We start from the raw sequence: 18,093 nt of genomic DNA on the forward strand, positions 1-18,093 counted from the left end.
ATATATTTTGGACAATATATTTTATTCTATGGGAGAATTTGTGTGTGTGTGTATAGAATAAAACAAAGCACCACATATAAAACTTATCCATCCATTGATATATAATTTAAAATTCTGTGTCATATATCACAAATGCTATTTCAAATATATATGTTTCTGTTGAGATCTTTACGGGCTGGTTTCTTTCGCGGCTTTTTAAGAGGTAGCAAAAGGGGGAACAAGCGATAAAAGAGAAACGGCCCGAACCGAGAGACTGGAGCGCCCCCTGGCGACCGAAGAGCACCCAGAACCTTCCAGGAGGAGGAAACGACACAGCGAGAGGGAGGCGGCTCACGTCACGTGACGTAGCGTGGGCCTGAGCAACAACCGCAGAAGCGGTGGCGGCCGGCGCGGGAGGGTCGGTTTCGCTCGCTGGGGTTGCGCTGCCAGGTTTCTGTGAGTGAAGGGATGGGGAGAACGGTGAACATTTGGAAGGGGGGCGGCGGGGCGGCTTCTTCTTGACTTTTCCTATTCCTAAACTCTTTTTATCTGCCAGTTCTCCAGGAGAGCCTGAAAATACACTCTGTGTACGCTCAGAGGCACCTTCTCTGAAGCTGCTGCGTGCGGTTAAGCTATACCAAAAGTAATTTTAGGGCCTTCCGTGACTTGCTGGGGATGGGTCTTGTGTAGAATACAGTAGCCAAAAGTGGGACTCCTGCTCGTGGTGGACAGGTATCCTGTTAGGTGGCAGCTGCTGGGGACTGGCTGCGCTGCCCCGGAGCTGTGAACGGTTGCAGTTTTGCTCGGGAGTAAGCCCTGTTTGTATATAGGGCTTACTTCCAAGTAAGGACATACCGGGGGTGCATCTTTATAGCCCACTCCTACTGTGTTTGCCCCTAAGTTCCATGGAGTTCGGCAAAACTTGCTTCTGCGTCAGCATACATAAAGTTGCAACCTAGATGGCCACCGCGGGCAGCTGCTCCTCTCGTCTCTCAGACAGAGCGAGGTTCCTTTTAGCTGTCTTTCCCAGGAGATCCTCCACCTGTCTCTAGCGTGCTGGGGCAGTGGAAGAGTCCGGGTCCCCTCGTCAGGCCTGAGCGCGTCTGCCCACCCGGCTGGAGCTGAGGCTGAACTTTGGTGCGGCAGAACTGGCCAGGATCTGCCAAAGCGGATGACTCGGCCCCTCTCCCGTGTGCCTCGCTGACGTGTTTTCCCGTTTCGCGGCTAAGGCTGGTGCCTGTGGATGGCTGCTCGGAGCGGCTCTGGAGGCCTGGCGCACAGAGTGCCCTCTGTCCTGAAGCATCACGAGTTTACAATGGCAGGGCAGCGCTCCGGTCCCCAAACCGTCCCTCCCTACCCACAAACTGGCCTTACAGTTTTGAAAGCTGGCGTTCCCCATTGTTTGTGCCGATGAATGGTCTTTTTAAAGCCTGCTGTCCTGTTACTGAATGGCAGCATAGGCAACTTTTTGTGCTTTTCGGATGTTGGTTGGTCACTGGCATTTTAAGTTCGGGATTTAGCTGCTCTGAAAACATAGCTGTGTTTTAAGTACACCTACAACATACAGAGCATGACCTGTTGAACTTGGCGGGGCTTGCTTCTGTGTAAAACTTGCTTTGGATTTTGCTGCACAGCTGAATGCTTATACAACAATGTGCATCCACAGCTGTACTTATATTCCTTCTTGTTTAGCTAAGGAAGTCTCATCATAAAAAAAAATAGCTCTTAAGATTACTGTTTACAGTTCCCGAGCCAATATAATCATGAGATAAAGCTTTTGTGGACTGTGTTGCTTTAGGTGGGGAATTGCATGTTGAAATGTGCTTCTATAAAATTAACCCCCTGCTTGAGGTGTAGTGGTTAGAGTGCTGGATTAGGTCTGGGGAGGGGGGGGGGTTAAATTTCCACTTGGTCACATGGCTCACTGGATGACCTAGGGCTGGTTACCATCTCTCAGCCTAACCCACTTCACAAGGTTGTTAGGAGGATAAAATGAAGGAGGTGAGAACCATGTATTCCTCTGTGGGTTCTTTGGAAGGATTTTACTGCTTGATTCAGTTAATGGTATAAACTGGCTGTAAGTCTGCAGTAACAATTGAGCCTATCAAACAACATGAAACATGAAAAAGCTTCCTGGGCCTTTTCAGCCTTAAAGGCAGTTCAGCAGTTAATGCATGACTTGTGTGCAGTCAGACGATCTTATCAGCCATTAAGTTTCGAACCTTCATAAAAGTGAGTGCTAAATTCATGTTAAGATTAAGTGTAAATGCACAACAGCAACAAAGAGGCCCATACTAAGTCCATAAGCTATGGCAATGGTGAGGACCCAGAAAGCAGCCTCCCCGCAGCCGAAGGAGTGAGTCTGTTGGAGCTTAAGCTGGAGGAAGTCTCCTTTGGCTGGAGGAAGGCTTCAGCCTTGGCTCAGTGTAAGCGGTAGGAGAGGAATAAGCTCCAGCCCAGTATCTCTTTGAAGAAGGCGAGCCTGTTTCCTAGTAATTGCTAGTTATGTCTATTCAGGACTTTGTTTCTTAGGTGCAACTTTACAGCTCCGTTGTGTGTTGTGTTCTGTTTTTGCCATCCAAGCAGTAGGTATCACCTAACTGGAGCGTCCTTTTCTGCTTTATGTCTCCAGTTACGCTCATGCTGTGTTCCAGTTTGCAGTAATGGAACAAGAACCGGATCCAGCTCTGCAGGGAAATGCCAACATCAAGGCAATCAGAGAAGAATACAGGAAAGCTTTCGTGTTTGTGAATAAAGGCCTGAACACAGATGAGTTGGGACAGAAGGAAGAAGCCAGAAATTATTACAAGCAGGGGATCAACCACTTGCTCAAGGGAGTCGGAATCCCATCGCAAGGCCCTGAATGCATGGGACCCCAGTGGGATTCTGTCAGGCAGATGCAGCAGAAGATGAGAGAGACCCTACAAAACGTTAGTGCGCGACTGAGTATTCTAAATGAGAATGCGCAGCCCAGTCCCGTGGCAGCGGATGCCTCTGCAGAGTTGCCGAGGTTATATCCAGCAATTCCCGCCAAAGAAAAGCCCGTGAGGCCTCCTGTACCTAGTTCATTGACATCTCCTCCCAAAGGGGCAAGTGTGGATTCTGTAGGCCAAGACCCAGTTTCTGGGATGAGTCCTTCCTCTTCGATGGCTCTGCCTGCTGACGCACCCCCTGCTTATACCCCTGAAGCCACTGATGGGCACTTTACTGTGTCGTATGGAACAGACTCTGGGGAGTTCTCCTCTGTTGGAGACGACTTCTACACAAAAAACATGCAGCCGCCTCCTGTTCACAGTTTTGGAGTGGATGCCGACGAGCTGATCCTCATTCCTCATGGAGTGCAGATATTCTATGTAACACCTGATGGGCAAGTTAGTGCACCCTCCTATCCTGGATACCTTCGGATTGTGAAGTTCTTGGACAGTGATGAAGCTGTGGCCCAGAATCGCCCCCCTGCTTTTCTTCAGGTAAGACCTGGCGTGTACTGTCATCCCAGCAGTCTCGGCCTGAGAGTCAGTGTGGTATAGTGGTTGGAATTTCGGACTAGGATCTGGGGAGACCCAGGCTGGACTCCCCCATTCTGCCATGGAAGCTTCTTGGGCCACCTTGGGCCATTCCCACACATTCAGCCGAACCTATTTCAAAGGGTTGTTGTTAAGATAATATGGAAATGAGAATGACATAAGCCATTTTGTGTTCCCACTGAGAGAAAGGCAAGGTATGAATGAAGTACATTCATTAGAAATAAACCTATGAAGCAGGCAGCAGTTGATTGGCAGCAGCGTGAGGTGGGGGTGGGGAGCCTTACTGTTCTTGTGCTGCGTTGGCTTTTGAGCTTTTCTTCAGGAAATCCTGGAATTCTTTGGACAATTACTGGAGTTTCTTCAGTGGGAAGCTCAGTAATTGTGGACAGATTTCCCTGACAATTCGTCTTTGCCTGCCAGTATTTCTCTGCTGTGTGAGGAAGTGATGGGTTTGTTCTAAGACATGCACCTACTTTCCACTCGTGGGAACAACAGAGTAGCCCAGCTGGCCTGGCCAGTGTCCTCAAACTTGCTGTGCAGTTTAGAAAGTCTTACTGAAGCTAATGGTGTGCAAAGGTTCTTTCATGAATTGGGCCATGTTCATATCTGATATCTGAGACACAAAGGAATCTTAGCACCATCCCTGTTGTTAAGTGCTTATGAAACTCGATTTTGCACAATAAAAGATATCTCTTGTACAAAGCTGAAAATATCCTTGCAAATGTGACTCGTGGGCCCCTTTGACAATATATCAAAACACTGTAGGTCAATGGTTGTTAGTAGCTCTTGGTTTTTTTTTTACTCAACCATGTATGCTGATCCTCTAGCGTTTGTCACTGAAATGGCAAGATCTATGATTGGTGATGTGTGACATTGAAAATGACAGTGATCTGTTAAAATGTCTTTTTGGGGGGCGTCTCTCTTCCAGGTTTGTGACTGGCTGTATCCTCTTATGTGCCATCAGTCGCCTGTTCTCTCCTGCAGTACTGGAGTGTACATGTTCCCTGACGTGATGTCACAGGTGTCAGGCTCCTACGTGGGAGTAGTGCTATCATCAGAGCTCCCATCTGCTGTCAGAGAACTGTTTGAAGATCTGCTGAAGCAGATGTCTGACCTTAGAGTGCAGGTAAATGCCAGCAATTAGATCCATTGTCTGACAGAATGATTTAAAATACATAAAGCACAAGAATCACAGGGGGATACTGGTGAGCTATTACATAATCTGGGTTCCTGCAACTCCAAAAAGGAATGTTAGTATCATCAATGCACAGAATCCTTTTAGGAATGTAGAACATGGCTCATTTGGAGGTGGAAGGATTTTAACTGGGAATACATTTCTAGTTGCGGCGCTGGGAAGTGGGGGTGAATACAGCTGGCTAAGAACTACTGAGGAGACACTACTGCTGCTCAAGGTGGGGGAAAGAAATACAGTGACCAGGTTAATTGCTGGTAATGGGGCATGGTATGAAAAATCCAAGCTACTACGAGTGTGGGGAATTCTTTTAAGTTAGACACGGTTATTTTAGAGACAACTCTGTCCTAGCCTACTCATTAATGTTCACAGAGGAGAAAGTTATTGCAAGATCTATCAATCCAACAAACTTTCCATTAAGTAGGTGGCAAGTCTAGCTGGTAGAAATTGGAAGAAGCGAACTTGCTGCTAAAAATCTGCATTCATAGTTGAAAGGTTAGCATGGATTACAAAAATTACCCAAGCCCCTATATCACTTTAATGTAATAAAATTGGCATTCTCCTGAAGAAGTTTGTTTAATCTGCCACAGAACAGGCCATATCATTATGAACAGCCTGATCCTGCAATTACTTGTGCATGTGTCTGACGAGCACTTAGACTGTGTTAATGCATGAATTCACCGGCATGGCGTTCTTAAGAAGTGTCACTTTGTGCTGTTTGATAACAGGTTAGACGGTACGGCAGTGTAGAACAGATTCCTTGTTCAGCCTTCAAATTTGTGAAACTATTAATGCCCTTGATATGGTATCACAGGTTCCAGGATCCCATGAGGGAATAGGGTTACCATCAGAATGCCCACGATCTTACAAAGAACTTTTTGAGGATCTGTTAAAACAGAGGTCTGATCTCAGAGACCAGGTAACTTTAGGACTGTGGTTTTAAGATGGCAGTGGTGCAGATCTTTACTGAGTTGATGTATGTTAAACTTAGGAAATGTGTATGTCCACAACTAGCAAAAAAAAAAATCCTTACGTTGGCTGATTAAAACATTAAAAATGTGATTCCCTTGTGTAAATTGCTAACAAGTATGTTCAGAAAGTTTTCTTGAGCTTATGCTGCACAAGGAGGAGATTCTTAAATGTCAAAGCTTATTGGACTTGGAATATATATCTGATTTTTAAACTACCCTGTCTCCCCAGGAGAGCAGGGTGGCATGCATAGCCCTTTTATCCTTGCAACAATTCTGTGAAGTAAGTTAATATGAGGGAGAATGACGGACTCAGAGTCACCCAGTCAGGTTGAATAGGGATTTGACCCCATGTCTTCTCCGTTCTGGTTGGACTCAGTGACTTTTGCACCAGAGATGAGCCCAAATTGTGAGACACGGGCCCAAGGTATAAGTGAATTTCCATGCTGAAAGTTCTTTTTTGGCTGCTGCTGACAGCATGGTAATTAGGTCTGAACTGTTAACTAGTTCTGTGTCTGTATACTCAAACAAAAATAAGTATGAGGAAGGGATACTCTACAGGTCAAGTCAATTAGCAGTTTTTGACTGACAAATGGCTTTTACTGATTCCTTTGTCCTGTAAACTAATACTCTTTCTGTATCCAATGTCTTATAAACCTAATTTCTAAAAGCTATGGTATGAGGTGCCATTAATCGTTGGTCAATGGCATCTTTGTTTGTTACACAACCAGTAAGCATGGTGCTTGGCATAGTATAAGGAGACAGTCCCTGCCCTGAGGAGCTTACAATAAGGGGAACAGAGAGAAGCATCGGCAGGGATAAACCGGAGGAGAGTAAGCATTCATTCTGGTTAACATAAGCTTAGGCTTAGTTTCAGTAGGGAAGGAGAACTAAAGTTTCCCACAAGTTACTCATTTTTAAAGCTTTTTGTTGCTCAAATTCAGCACAATATATTTTATTTAGCAAATATTTAGAAATTTATCAAAAAGGGGAACAGAATCTTAGTTTTATGGACTGCAAATGATAACACTATTATGAACTCTTTGGGAACCCTCTGGGGGTGATGCCTACCAACTGTGCATTGATATCCATGGCGAGGAGTTTTGCTGTTACCAAATACTTATTCCTGTTCCTCAGTGATTTGCTTAAGGAGCTTATAGCAGGGTTAATCCGTGATCTGTATATACCCAGACACTTATATTTGGCTCCTAATCTTTGCATGAATAGAGGCTATTTTTAATTAAGTGTGAGTGTTGGGAAATGTATACAAAATAGGATGGCAACTGAGCATTTGCAGGGGTGCGGGAATCTGTTCCTAGAATAGATACTACATTGGAAATCAGCCTAATTTATTCTATTTAATAAATGTTGCATTTGAATGAAAAATCCCCCTAAATTGAGAATTCTGAAGCAAGAACTTCATGCCTGTTGCTCCTTTCTTTTTTGAAAGGAACAATGTTACTTCAGAATTGACACTAGAATGGTGTTGAAATACAGGAGCCATGACTATAAAACTTCAGTGCAAATAGTTGACTTCATCTCCTCCCCAAATATATAATTCTTCCTCTTCCATGTTGAATTTAATTTTAATGTCCCTGTCTAATCATCATTATTGCAGCCTTTTGAATAATAGTCTGATCCTCAATGCGAAATCTTTGATAGTAAATGGCTAACTATCAGCCAAAGGGTCTCTTCACCTGTTGAACTTGGTCTTGTTCCTGGCTATGCCCAGTACAAAAAAACCCATCACAGGACATGAATGCACTTCTGTTATGTGTAAATTTGAAAGGGGGAAAACTCTGAAAAAGTAGATTTCCATAAAAAGCTGCATGCACTGTTCCAGACTCCCTGAATAAAGGGATGCCATATCAGTCAATTTCTTAATCCTGAATTTATTTATATTTTTCAAAAAATATTTATAGCCCACCATCAACAGTGGTTTACAAAAACCCATTTGCACTGGCAGTATAAACATTTTAAAAATGCATAACAACAATCCAAAGGATTCATTGCTCATGGCAAATTACTCCGTTTCTATCAACACCACCCCTTTAAATAGGGCATCTAGTGGGCCAATGTGGGCACTCTTCTGGTCTTGGGAAAGCCATACAGAAGCACTGGATCTCCAGGTGGAAAATGGTAATTTAACTGTAAGGTGGTGTTCACCAGTCTGGTTTTAAATAGGAAAAAAAGGAGGAAAGTGGATGATGTATTGTCGAAGGCTTTCACGGCCGGAGAACGATGGTTGTTGTGGGTTTTCCGGGCTGTATTGCCGTGGTCTTGGCATTGTAGTTCCTGACGTTTCGCCAGCAGCTGTGGCTGGCATCTTCAGAGGTGTAGCACCAATAGGATGGCAACTGTGTCTTTTGGTGCTACATCTCTGAAGATGCCAGCCACAGCTGCTGGCGAAACGTCAGGAACTACAATGCCAAGACCACGGCAATACAGCCCGGAAAACCCACAACAACCAAAGTGGGTGATCATAAGGCAAATAGCTGTAGGAGAACTTGGTTCCTCCCATGTTGCCTGGTGTACTTTGGCTTTTGATCTTGCTGCTTTCTTGGATGATGTTTCCTTCTTCAGCCAGCTGACACTTCCAGTGATGAGATTAACCTCCGCCAGATTGTGCGTATTCAACCGCAGCCTGAAGAGGAGGGAAGAGCGCTACCTGACTGGAGTGAGAAAGTCGCCCATGGAATTTTATCAGGTACTTTCATAACTGAACGTGATACACGCTTAATGTATAGTCTCTTGATTTTGAGAGTGCAATGAAAATACTGTATCCTGGAAGCATAACAATTCTGATCCTTCCCACTTTTACAATAGAACTGTCTGAAGATTGCATAGGAAAATTTTCTAAGGTGCTTAGTCTCTGAAATGTATAGTGTTGGATCTCACAGAAAATCTCCACTGACAGAAGGGATTTCTGTCTCTGGAGTGGAGCTTCCTTTCCTCTCCTGCTGCAGCAGTTCAAAAAGTGCTCCCTGAAATGCTACTCCTGTGGAATAGTAGACCCCTGTGAACAGCATGAGGGATTAAGAGGTCTACCGTGGGAGAAGGAAGTCAGTGAAAATTGTTGACTGTCCTCCCTGCCTTTTCCTCAGCAGGAATTTCTTTTGGCTCCAACTCACTGATAATTTTTTTTCTTTGTGGGAACCACTTTGAGTATGCAGTTGAGTGCACCAGGGTGCCTGAACACATTTTATTCCTAGAGTGTTGACTTCTAGATAGTCCAGCACTATAATTGATGATTACGGTCTTACTAGTATTGTAATTTACCTGTCCTGAAACCTGCTTGTTGAGCTGCATAGAGGGAGACTGGAACTTAATGAGCATGCTAAAGGTGCAACATTCTTTTTAGCTGGTACTGTCAACATCTGCCAAAAGTTCATGAGAAATGGTGATGCAACTGAAGATCAATACGGAGGTAAAATCAGTTTCTGCCAGGTTGACTCTTAGCAGTCAAATGGCAGCTCAGAACTAAAACAGCAACAAAATAAACTCTGCACTACATCCAGAACATTCGTATTCCAAATAGCTGAGAGATGGCAACTGGTGCAGCATCCCCTGAAGGCACCTCCGTGCGTGCTTTTCCATGCATGCATCTGAGCCATGTGTACTGCTCAGCAGGTTTCTGGGCTGACTACAGGAGTCACCGCAGCATATAAAGTTGCCTTCAAGGACATGCAGCTAAAGCCATTTCCTTCTTTGCAACCTGAATGGTGTAGAATAAGAACGAATCCCACTTGGTCAGGTTGCTGCAAGTTTAGAATCCATCTACCTGTTAAGCAAGCTAAGGTGACAGAGCTTCAGGCTGCTGGTTGGGAGACATTTTTTAATCATGTCCACCCACATGAAAATTTACTGTTGCTATAAACCTACCAGTCTCTCCAGCTGTGCTTGTTTATGTAGAGAACATTTTCTGTGGGAAAAAATCAAAAGAGATACACACCTACGCCCAATCTGAAGCAATGTTGTCCAGAATTCTACTGTATGCTTCTGTAGAATTGCTTTTGACATTCACTTGTACAGCCACATGTGCACTCAACTGTTTTCCAAAAAAACAATTAACCCTTGTTCCAGAGCACTTGTAGCAGTGCTTCCGAATGGCTATTGTGTTAGCCTTTCTCTAGCCAAAAGAAGAATGTCTGCACTGTTTTTCTGCTTGGTGGTGGTGGGAGGTTGGAGCGTTATTGCAATTGTGCAGTCTGATCTCTTTTGACATTTTTTCTTCCCTGCATGTGTGCGCGCGCGCACACGGACACACTTGTTTGTATGACAGCCTTGTGAGGTAGGTTAAGTTGGTCCAAGGTCAGAGCCCAGCTCTGTTGAAGAAACCAGGAGAGACACTGCTTTGCACTGGGGGAGGAAACGGCTGTTCTTGCAAAAAGGCAAAAAATGGTTTTCCTATCATCAATTTTCCAGAGTTGCCTGCGGAAAGGGGGATTATGCTTCATTGAAATGAAAGAGAGGGGACAGCAAAGACATGTATGCTCTCTCCCTCTCCCCTCTCCCTCTCTGTGTGTATGTGTGTATATATATATTTAATTGTGTATTAGGAAATTTTATCCAGGGAACAATCTCCTGCTGCTGCTGCATCACACAGGTGCTTTCTTTCTTTTTTTGTCTCCAAAGGAGCTTCGTGGGTGAGCTGGGGTCTGGTCAAAGGAGCTGAATATACTGGAAAAGCAATCCATGCAGGAGCATCTAAACTACGAGAACACATTCAGCCAGAGGAAAAACCTTTGGAAGTCAACCCAACTGTAGCAAAAGGGCTCCAAGTAGCAAAGCAAGCTACCGGAGGGGCAGTAAAAGTTAGCCAGTTCTTGGGTAAGAACTTGGTGTAGTGGTTAAGCCATTTTGGTGTAGTGTAGTGGTTAAGAGAGCGGGACTCTAACCTGGAGAGCCAGGTTTGATTCCCCACTCCTCCACTTGAAGCCAGCTGGGTGACCTTGGGCTAGTCACAGCTCTCTGGAGCGCTCTCAGCCCCACCCACCTCACAGGGTGTTTTGTTGTGGGGATAATAATGACATACTTTGTAAACCGCTCTGAGTGGGCATTAAGTTGTCCTGAAGGGTGGTATATAAATCAAATGTTGTTATATTATTATTATTATTATAAGAGGAATTGGTTCACTCTATAGATGTCACCCGGGTTTCTGCTTGTGTAACAAGAGATCCTCACTGGTCACTCTGTCACGTTCTACAGCTGGATTCCATAGTAAATTCTAAGCTCTGGTATCTTTTAGTGTCTTGACTCAAGCTTCCTTTGAAAGGGTGAATCAATAAGTTTGGTCTGCTCCATTTACCCCAAAACTTTTTTTAGAAAAGGGTGGGGGGGGCAAGGATAAGTAGCAGTTCATCTGATCTTGTCTTAAAAAGATACTCACAGATGAGCGGATGTGGTAATATTGGTGTAATTTGCTACTTGATAAGCTGTTTGCTCAGTTTCCAAGAAGGGTTAGTGTCCTTAGATCTTGGCTAATAATTTTCAAAACTTCGTTACATTCTAACAAATACTTACTGACTTAGAGCCATTCATGTATTTTTATCCTGCCTCAAGGCCCTCATGGCAACATGCATGGGGCTCATGTTATCCTTCAGCAGCCCCGTGAAGTACTGACTGTGGAAAATAAACTACTTGTTTCATTGCAGCTCCCTCCACTGTAGAAAATGGTTGAGAGAATGAGCTATGAACATTTAATTGTTATGTGGGCTTCAGCAGATCTAAGGTATTTACCAAGAATTTTCAATGTAAATGTCAGTTACTTTCTATTTTAGTTGAAGGTGTGTGCTCCATTGCAAGTTGTGTTGGAAGAGAGTTAGCCCCTCACGTGAAAAAGCATGGAAGCAAACTGGTTCCAGATGTCCTTAAGAGAGATAAAGATGGGAAGTCTACTTTGGATGGGGCTCTGGTTGTAGCTGCAAGTGGAGTTCAAGGTAACTTGAAAAAAACTCTGTTTTGTGTTCTGTAAATCCTGTTAATTTTCCCCACTCCTTCACGTCCAGTAATTTGATTATTCTGCTTGCAGGATTTTCTACAATCTGGCTTGGCTTGGAAAGTGCTGCAAAATGTATTGCTAAAAGTGTATCTAAAGAGACAGTTCAGACTGTTAAGCATAAGTAAGTTTAATTTTATTTTTCTGCTGTGTAATCAGTTTTGATTAGGCATGGATATCAGCCTAGGTCCAATACTAGAAGTAAACGTGAGAAGGGGGTTGTTTTCAATACCCCCCCAAACTGGGGGGGGGGGGCACGGCACGGGGGCGAGTGGCAGCAGGGTACTTACCCACTGTGCTTGCATAAAGTATGCCCCAGGACACTGGAAAATGATGTCTCCAGAGAGGTGATTTTTAATTAATCAGGCTTCAGTGTGACCCGCTGGTCCTCTGTAGTACCATAAAATGATGGAGAAGCATGTGTGCTCCCCCTGGTTCTTCCCCCCCCCCAGCCAGGTGAGCAGGGCTGGGGGGGTGGCTGGTTGGGATGGGAATGCTCCCCCTTGGCCAGGGAGCTGGGAAGCCTACTGCCAAGACCTCTTCTTCTCTTTTTCCATATGATTAGAGGCCTCTGCTTTAAAATGCTCAGGGTTGTCACTGTTATGGCCAATTCATTTATTCCACATTAGAGCCATTCTAATTAATGGCCACCAGCCCCTGACCTGCTTTATTTTCTTCATTTACACCCTGCCTTTCTCCTCAGTGGGGACCCAAAGCAGCTAACATCATTCTCTTCTCCATTTTATCCTTGCAACAGCCCTGTGAGGTAGATTAGGCTGAGTATGTGTGACTGGGCCAAGGTTACTCAACAAGCTTCCAAGGAAGAGTGGGAATTTGAACCCAAGTCTTTCAGAGCCTAGTCTGACACTCTTAACCACCCTGCTCTACTAGCTCTACTTAATTGCACCACTGAATAAACATTCCCTTTCTTTTGTTTTCAGTCTGAGATTTAACCTAGTTCAAAATGGGATTGTTGCTGGTCACCCTCCATTCAGAGATTGAAGATTCATTCAGAGATTGTTTTCTGTGCAGGGAGTGAGCTGTGTGGAGGAACAGCTCTGTATACAAGTAACAATATTTCATAACTGATCCTCAGATGTTACTGATTGTTCAGGTTCTGTACGCTCCAAAAAGAACTTAAAAGCAGGCAACAAAAGCTGTTTCTCTACACTACTTGAAAGTTCGTGTTAATCTTTGTTCTTATTTTTAGATATAAAAATAGCAAAAATGGAGATCTGACTTCAGCGGCTGCTAAGAGTGAAAAGCAATAAGTAACTTGCAGTTATCTACCGCTAACTTGTATTTGCGTAATTTTGAGGATTCACCCCATCTCTCACGCATATGTAATGCTTACTTTTGCTTGCATAAAATCCTACATCACCTTCATCTAGTGGGCAGTAGACAAATTTTCAAGGGAAGGCCACATAAATAGTGTGTTATACAAGAGGTTTGGCCTTGTTTGCTCACTTATACAAATTCAACAATTTACTTTTCCATCTGCATAACAGATGACAAATTGCAGATTTAGACATCGGCACATGGTATATTGTAGATACTGGGCGCAGCTTATTTTTTACTTGGCTATCACCTGTCCATATACTATCTATTTGAACAAGAAATGTGTTGGTAACGAACCAAAAAATATCCGGCTTGCACGATGACCTTCTTTAAACCCAGAAAAAACAATTCAGAGATTTATCCTGAATGTAGGAGGATATTAACATGATTTCCGTAGTCCGGTGTGAGTAATGCTTAGCCCACAAAAAGTCTGATGCAGAATTTGATAAAAAGCTCAAAATGTAATCTAGCAATGGTCCTGACTCCTGACACCTCAATGGAATCTGATTGCTGCTTAGTCTTAAAACAGAATAGCTTTTGGGGAGGAAGCTGCTTATTAATTCATATGAATAGCTTGTTGTGGAAATGATGTAGTAATAACTTGGTGAACATCTTATCTGCCCAAAGTACTAGATATTCTCATGTTACAAAATAATTTGGGTAAGCGCATCAGAAATTGATATAAATGCTTAGGGCTTCTCTGGACTAATCATTTCATCTTAGCACCACAATCCCAAGGTCTCTGCTTTCTCTCCCTTCTCCTTGACTTCACCACTGCTTCTGATACCGCTGACAATTCACCTCGGGCCTCGTGACTATTCAAAGCTTGTTCTCTTGTGCTTTGAGATTAGGGCACTGTATAAGATGATTCCTTGTCATTCCATAAAGGACAGAAGAGGGGATATAATCAGCAAATCCCCCACTCCTCCTAGTAGGGCAGTGCTTTAGACCTCAGACTTGCTGTTTACCTAACTTGAGTCTTAGCAGTCTAGTGCTGCAACATAGCTGCTCTGACATCTGATGTTTTGGGCTCCACGAAGCTCCTTATTGAGCTCTAAATGTGAGCAGTATGTTGCAATAGGAGGGGTGTATTTTCCTGCCTGTGCTTTGGGAGAGTGGGCAAGGGTGACTTGGAGCTGGAATTTGCTCACTTCACAGGATGCATCCCCCCAACATTACTTTCACTCTCCTATTCAGGATGCTGTTAACTGTCAGGTGCTTGGCTGCTCTTTGTATCTTAAAGTGAGCTGAGTGATTTAAGGAATTTTTTTTCTCCTCCAATTCTAACAACTGCTCTCCCCCTAGAAAGGAGAACTTATAGCATCCTTGAATGGAAAAGGAGGCAGAAGAATTAGGGTTAAGAGATTGTGTTGAGATGTTATGAACTGCTAAGGGATCTCATGGGCCAGTTTCCGATCCTACTTCGGTCTTTCTTCGCCCCTCCCCCTTTCATGTTTTTAACGAATGGCCACCTTCAACGTTCTGTTTTCCCTGGAGGAACTTGAATGTTACTTGGGCTACTTGGGGGAGGGTCTTTCTTTTTAACTTGAACAATTGTTCTGCATATGTAGGGAGACCCTGCCCAACTATGCAGAAACACCTCAGTTGTCTAAAGACCATTGGTGACAGGACCATCCAGTATGCTGCTAGTTTAGTGATTTTTTTTAAAAAAAAGTAGAAATACTAATTCTTCTTGAATCACTCTAGCATTAAGTCCTTGTGTTTTGTATGAGTACAAAAACTAGTTTTGAGATGGTGTGAATACTCTTACTATTACATTTGGCACTGCACGAATCGGGCATTGCAGCTATTTCTCCTTCTAGTATACATGTTATATCTCTTAGTTATATCTCTTTATGACGTTAATAAACTAATCAAATTGAAAATGTTTTGCTTTTTGCTGTCCAACCAATAATTAACTTGTTGGGGTTAGCAGATTAATATTAATTATAAGGCTGCTGTTCTGTCAATAGGAAACTAAAGGCATGTATGATTGGATCCTCCTTTCCCCACTTGCTTCAGTATCTGTATATCTAATTCTGAACATAGGCCCATCTGTGGATTGGGACCATGGAGAAAGAGAACAGAGAGTTTTGCAAACTACCCCCTCTCCAGGTTTGCAGAAAAATCTGAAAACTTTGAAAAAAGGAGAGGATTACATTCCCCCCCCCAACAGATGACTATCCCTTGCATTTGCACAGACAACACTCTGCTGCCACCCAGCCATATTGACCCACCTCGCTGCACGTAGGTGAGGCTGGGCAAGAGGTAGCTGCTGCCAAAGGGAGCTGCTGCCTTCCCACCCCGCGACTCCTCAAAGAACAGTACTAGAATATAGGAACACCAGTAGTAAAACCAATGACAGTAAAGACACTCTAGTGCCACTGTGTATATTTTCAATAAGGGTTCATATTTTTGTGTATATCTATTAAGTCTAAAGCTAATAGTTCACAGTGTTCAAGACAAAGATATTACAACAGCAATGATAATGTTACAGCAACCAATGATACAGATAATGAATTATTTCCATTCAACTAAAAGTTGTACACTGGGTCCAGATTTTTTTCTCATTTCGTGTATCTTTGTCAGATAGGACTTCTCATAATATGGCGCAATAGAAGACAGATGGGGCATAGATCTGCTTGGCCAACATGCTCTGAATATTGCCGGTGAACTGTTACTGCCACTGTGGGGGCTGCGATTAGACTGTAGCCTTGGGCATGTGGTGTACCGCTCTGGCAGGTGCACCACCAGCCTGTCCCTGGTGAGCACCTGGCTCTGCCTCGTTGCCACTCCCATTGTCAGAGTAGGAGACTGCAGCAGCAGGCCTGGAGAGCTGCCATGAGCATCATCCAACAAGGGGGCACCCAACTGAGCGCCGGAATGGTAGTGCAGGCCATGGGAATCAGCCCAACCACTGGAGTGGGGCACAGCTGGCTCCAGCCCTGATGGATCCTTGTGAGGCACCACCTGGGCACAGGGAGGGGCTACTGTGAGGCAGCCTGGCATATGGAGGCCTGCCCCAGCAGACCCACCACCAGCCATCTGCCTCCACTCAAGTCCCCAGCAGGTCTCCCCGTGGGTGCGTACCCAATTGTATCCCTCCCTCCAATGAGCAAGTCTCACAGGTCCCTACTTGCATTTTTTGAAATGAGTATAGAATATAGCTATTTCTAGGTAGATTCATTGGTTACCAACAACAGTAAGTGGCCTCTACAGGAGAGAGTTCAATAATTTGGCTTTAAAATCTAGCAGACCATCTCCATAACTTCCGTACTGCTAGTATTCCGAAATTCAGGAACTAACCAACCAAGTAAAAACTTGCATGTAGCAGTATTAATTTTGCTTCCCACTTAAGATTTAGAATTTTGGCTTTCTAGTATGAATCTTTAAGCCATGTTTGAGTAGCTTTGTCTTAGCGTAGTGTAACTGGATTTCAGTGCTCTCTGATGGATTCTAGAATTTAAAACACACTCCAGTGCTTTTTGATTCATCTTCAAAGTGCATTTAGAGTAACTTACCCCAAAAGCAAGAGTAAAAATGATTTCTGAAGCTGGGGGAAAAAAGGGAATTAATTACATCTGAGACAGATTAGCAGCCCTATGAAATTAAAGCTGTATTCTTCATCCTTTTTCTGTGCCACTCAAACCTTTTGCTTTGGAAAGATTGGCTGGAATTCCATGTTACATCTTACTTGCTTATTTCAGGTTTCTTCAAAATAAATCTTGAACAGCCTGATTGGAATGGGTGTATATGCAGTTTTCCATAGTAACACAGTGCTATCATCTTACTTGGCATGTTCCTTATTTATATTAAGGTACGGGGACGCTGCTGGCCATGCAACAGACAATGCAGTAAATTCTGCCATCAACGTGGGTGTGACGGCTTTTAATATCGACAATATTGGTATCAAAGCCATGGTGAAGAAAACTGCAAAGGAAGCGGGCCATGCCGTGCTGGACGAATACAAGATTATAGAAAAGGAGAAGAAAAAAGATGGACTGTGATAACTCCAGTTGGTGGATTTCCTAAAGCCTTAAAGTGTGGTGTAATTTATTTAAAAGAAATGAACTATTAACAGATGTCTCCCTGTATTTTTCTAATTCTTGGCACTTCTGAACTAATTCCAAAAGCTTTTTAAAAAGTCTCTCCTAGAATGAACGTTTCAAGTACCATCTCAGTATTTCTGTTTTCACACTGGCACTGTCATCAAGCTTCCGTAAGAGGAAGGCTATCGAGTGCTTTTTTCAAATTGGTAGATAAAAGAGTTTAGATCTGTGTATAGTGGGACTATTTTTGTAACCTTATTTATAGGTATAACATATCTGGAGTAACTAATATAAATGGCTGCTAAGATTAAAAATAACTAACAATATAAATGGCTGCTGAGATTAAAAAAAAGTCTAATGAAGCTGTATGCACTACTTCAATTTTAAACAAACCCACTGGTTAAACTGTAAGCTCCTTATATAGTTTCCTTTAAATGAACACTTGGTTCCAAGCACTTGTAATAAACCAAAGATTTAAATTTTGCTATTTATTCAGTTAGTGATACAGCACAGTTAACTGCACTGTGAAATCCTGGACTCCTCTGGAGTAGATCACCTTTCTGTCCTACTATGATGGGCAAACCTAATCCCACTTGTAGGTTGGCCTCATCAAACCTGTGGAAGATATATATATTTGCTTTAATAAGACTGGAGCTCTGCTAAAGAGAAGGGTGTGCTCAGCATAAATGCTTTAATCACTTTGTTGCATGTTTGATCCGGGATCACATCTCGGTCTCTGAGAAAGCTCTCTAACACAAGTGGAAACGGCTGCCCTGTGTTGCCATATGGTACATTTCATACGGTTAAGTATTTACTGACCTCCACAGTCAATATAAAAAATTCAATTGTTATTGACATGAGAATCTTCACTCAGTTAGCATACCCTTGCTTTAGTTTGATGTAACTTCACTGAGAGCTTTCACAGATGCCAAATGTTGTAGTATTGGTTGGGAATGAATCCACTGGTTAAGGGGCTTACGTCTTAAAATCTGACTGAGCTTTCTTATTAATTTAAAACTACAAATAAACTTAAAACGAACTTTTC

General features: G+C 43.3%; 1 protein-coding gene across 3 annotated transcripts; it reads left to right on the forward strand.

Annotated features, from left to right (window-relative positions):
• Positions 1 to 359: 359 nt before the first annotated feature.
• SPART (spartin) lies at positions 360 to 18,093 on the forward strand. Of its 3 annotated transcripts, XM_054973695.1 has the most exons (10): positions 360 to 435; positions 2,612 to 3,446; positions 4,432 to 4,629; positions 5,510 to 5,614; positions 8,247 to 8,370; positions 10,299 to 10,493; positions 11,444 to 11,602; positions 11,695 to 11,785; positions 12,872 to 12,932; positions 16,817 to 16,988. In XM_054973695.1, the coding sequence occupies exons 2-9, from the start codon at positions 2,643 to 2,645 to the stop codon at positions 12,930 to 12,932; spliced, it is 1,737 nt and encodes a 578-aa protein (XP_054829670.1). In that variant the 5' UTR covers positions 360 to 435; positions 2,612 to 2,642; the 3' UTR covers positions 16,817 to 16,988. The 3 variants fall into 3 exon arrangements, with proteins under 3 accessions (XP_054829670.1, XP_054829668.1, XP_054829669.1); XM_054973693.1 differs by lacking the exon at positions 12,872 to 12,932 and having other exon boundaries at positions 16,817 to 18,093; XM_054973694.1 differs by lacking the exons at positions 5,510 to 5,614; positions 12,872 to 12,932 and having other exon boundaries at positions 16,817 to 18,093.

Source organism: Eublepharis macularius, chromosome 3, assembly GCF_028583425.1.
Source record: "Eublepharis macularius isolate TG4126 chromosome 3, MPM_Emac_v1.0, whole genome shotgun sequence".
Lineage (NCBI taxonomy): Eukaryota > Metazoa > Chordata > Lepidosauria > Squamata > Eublepharidae > Eublepharis > Eublepharis macularius.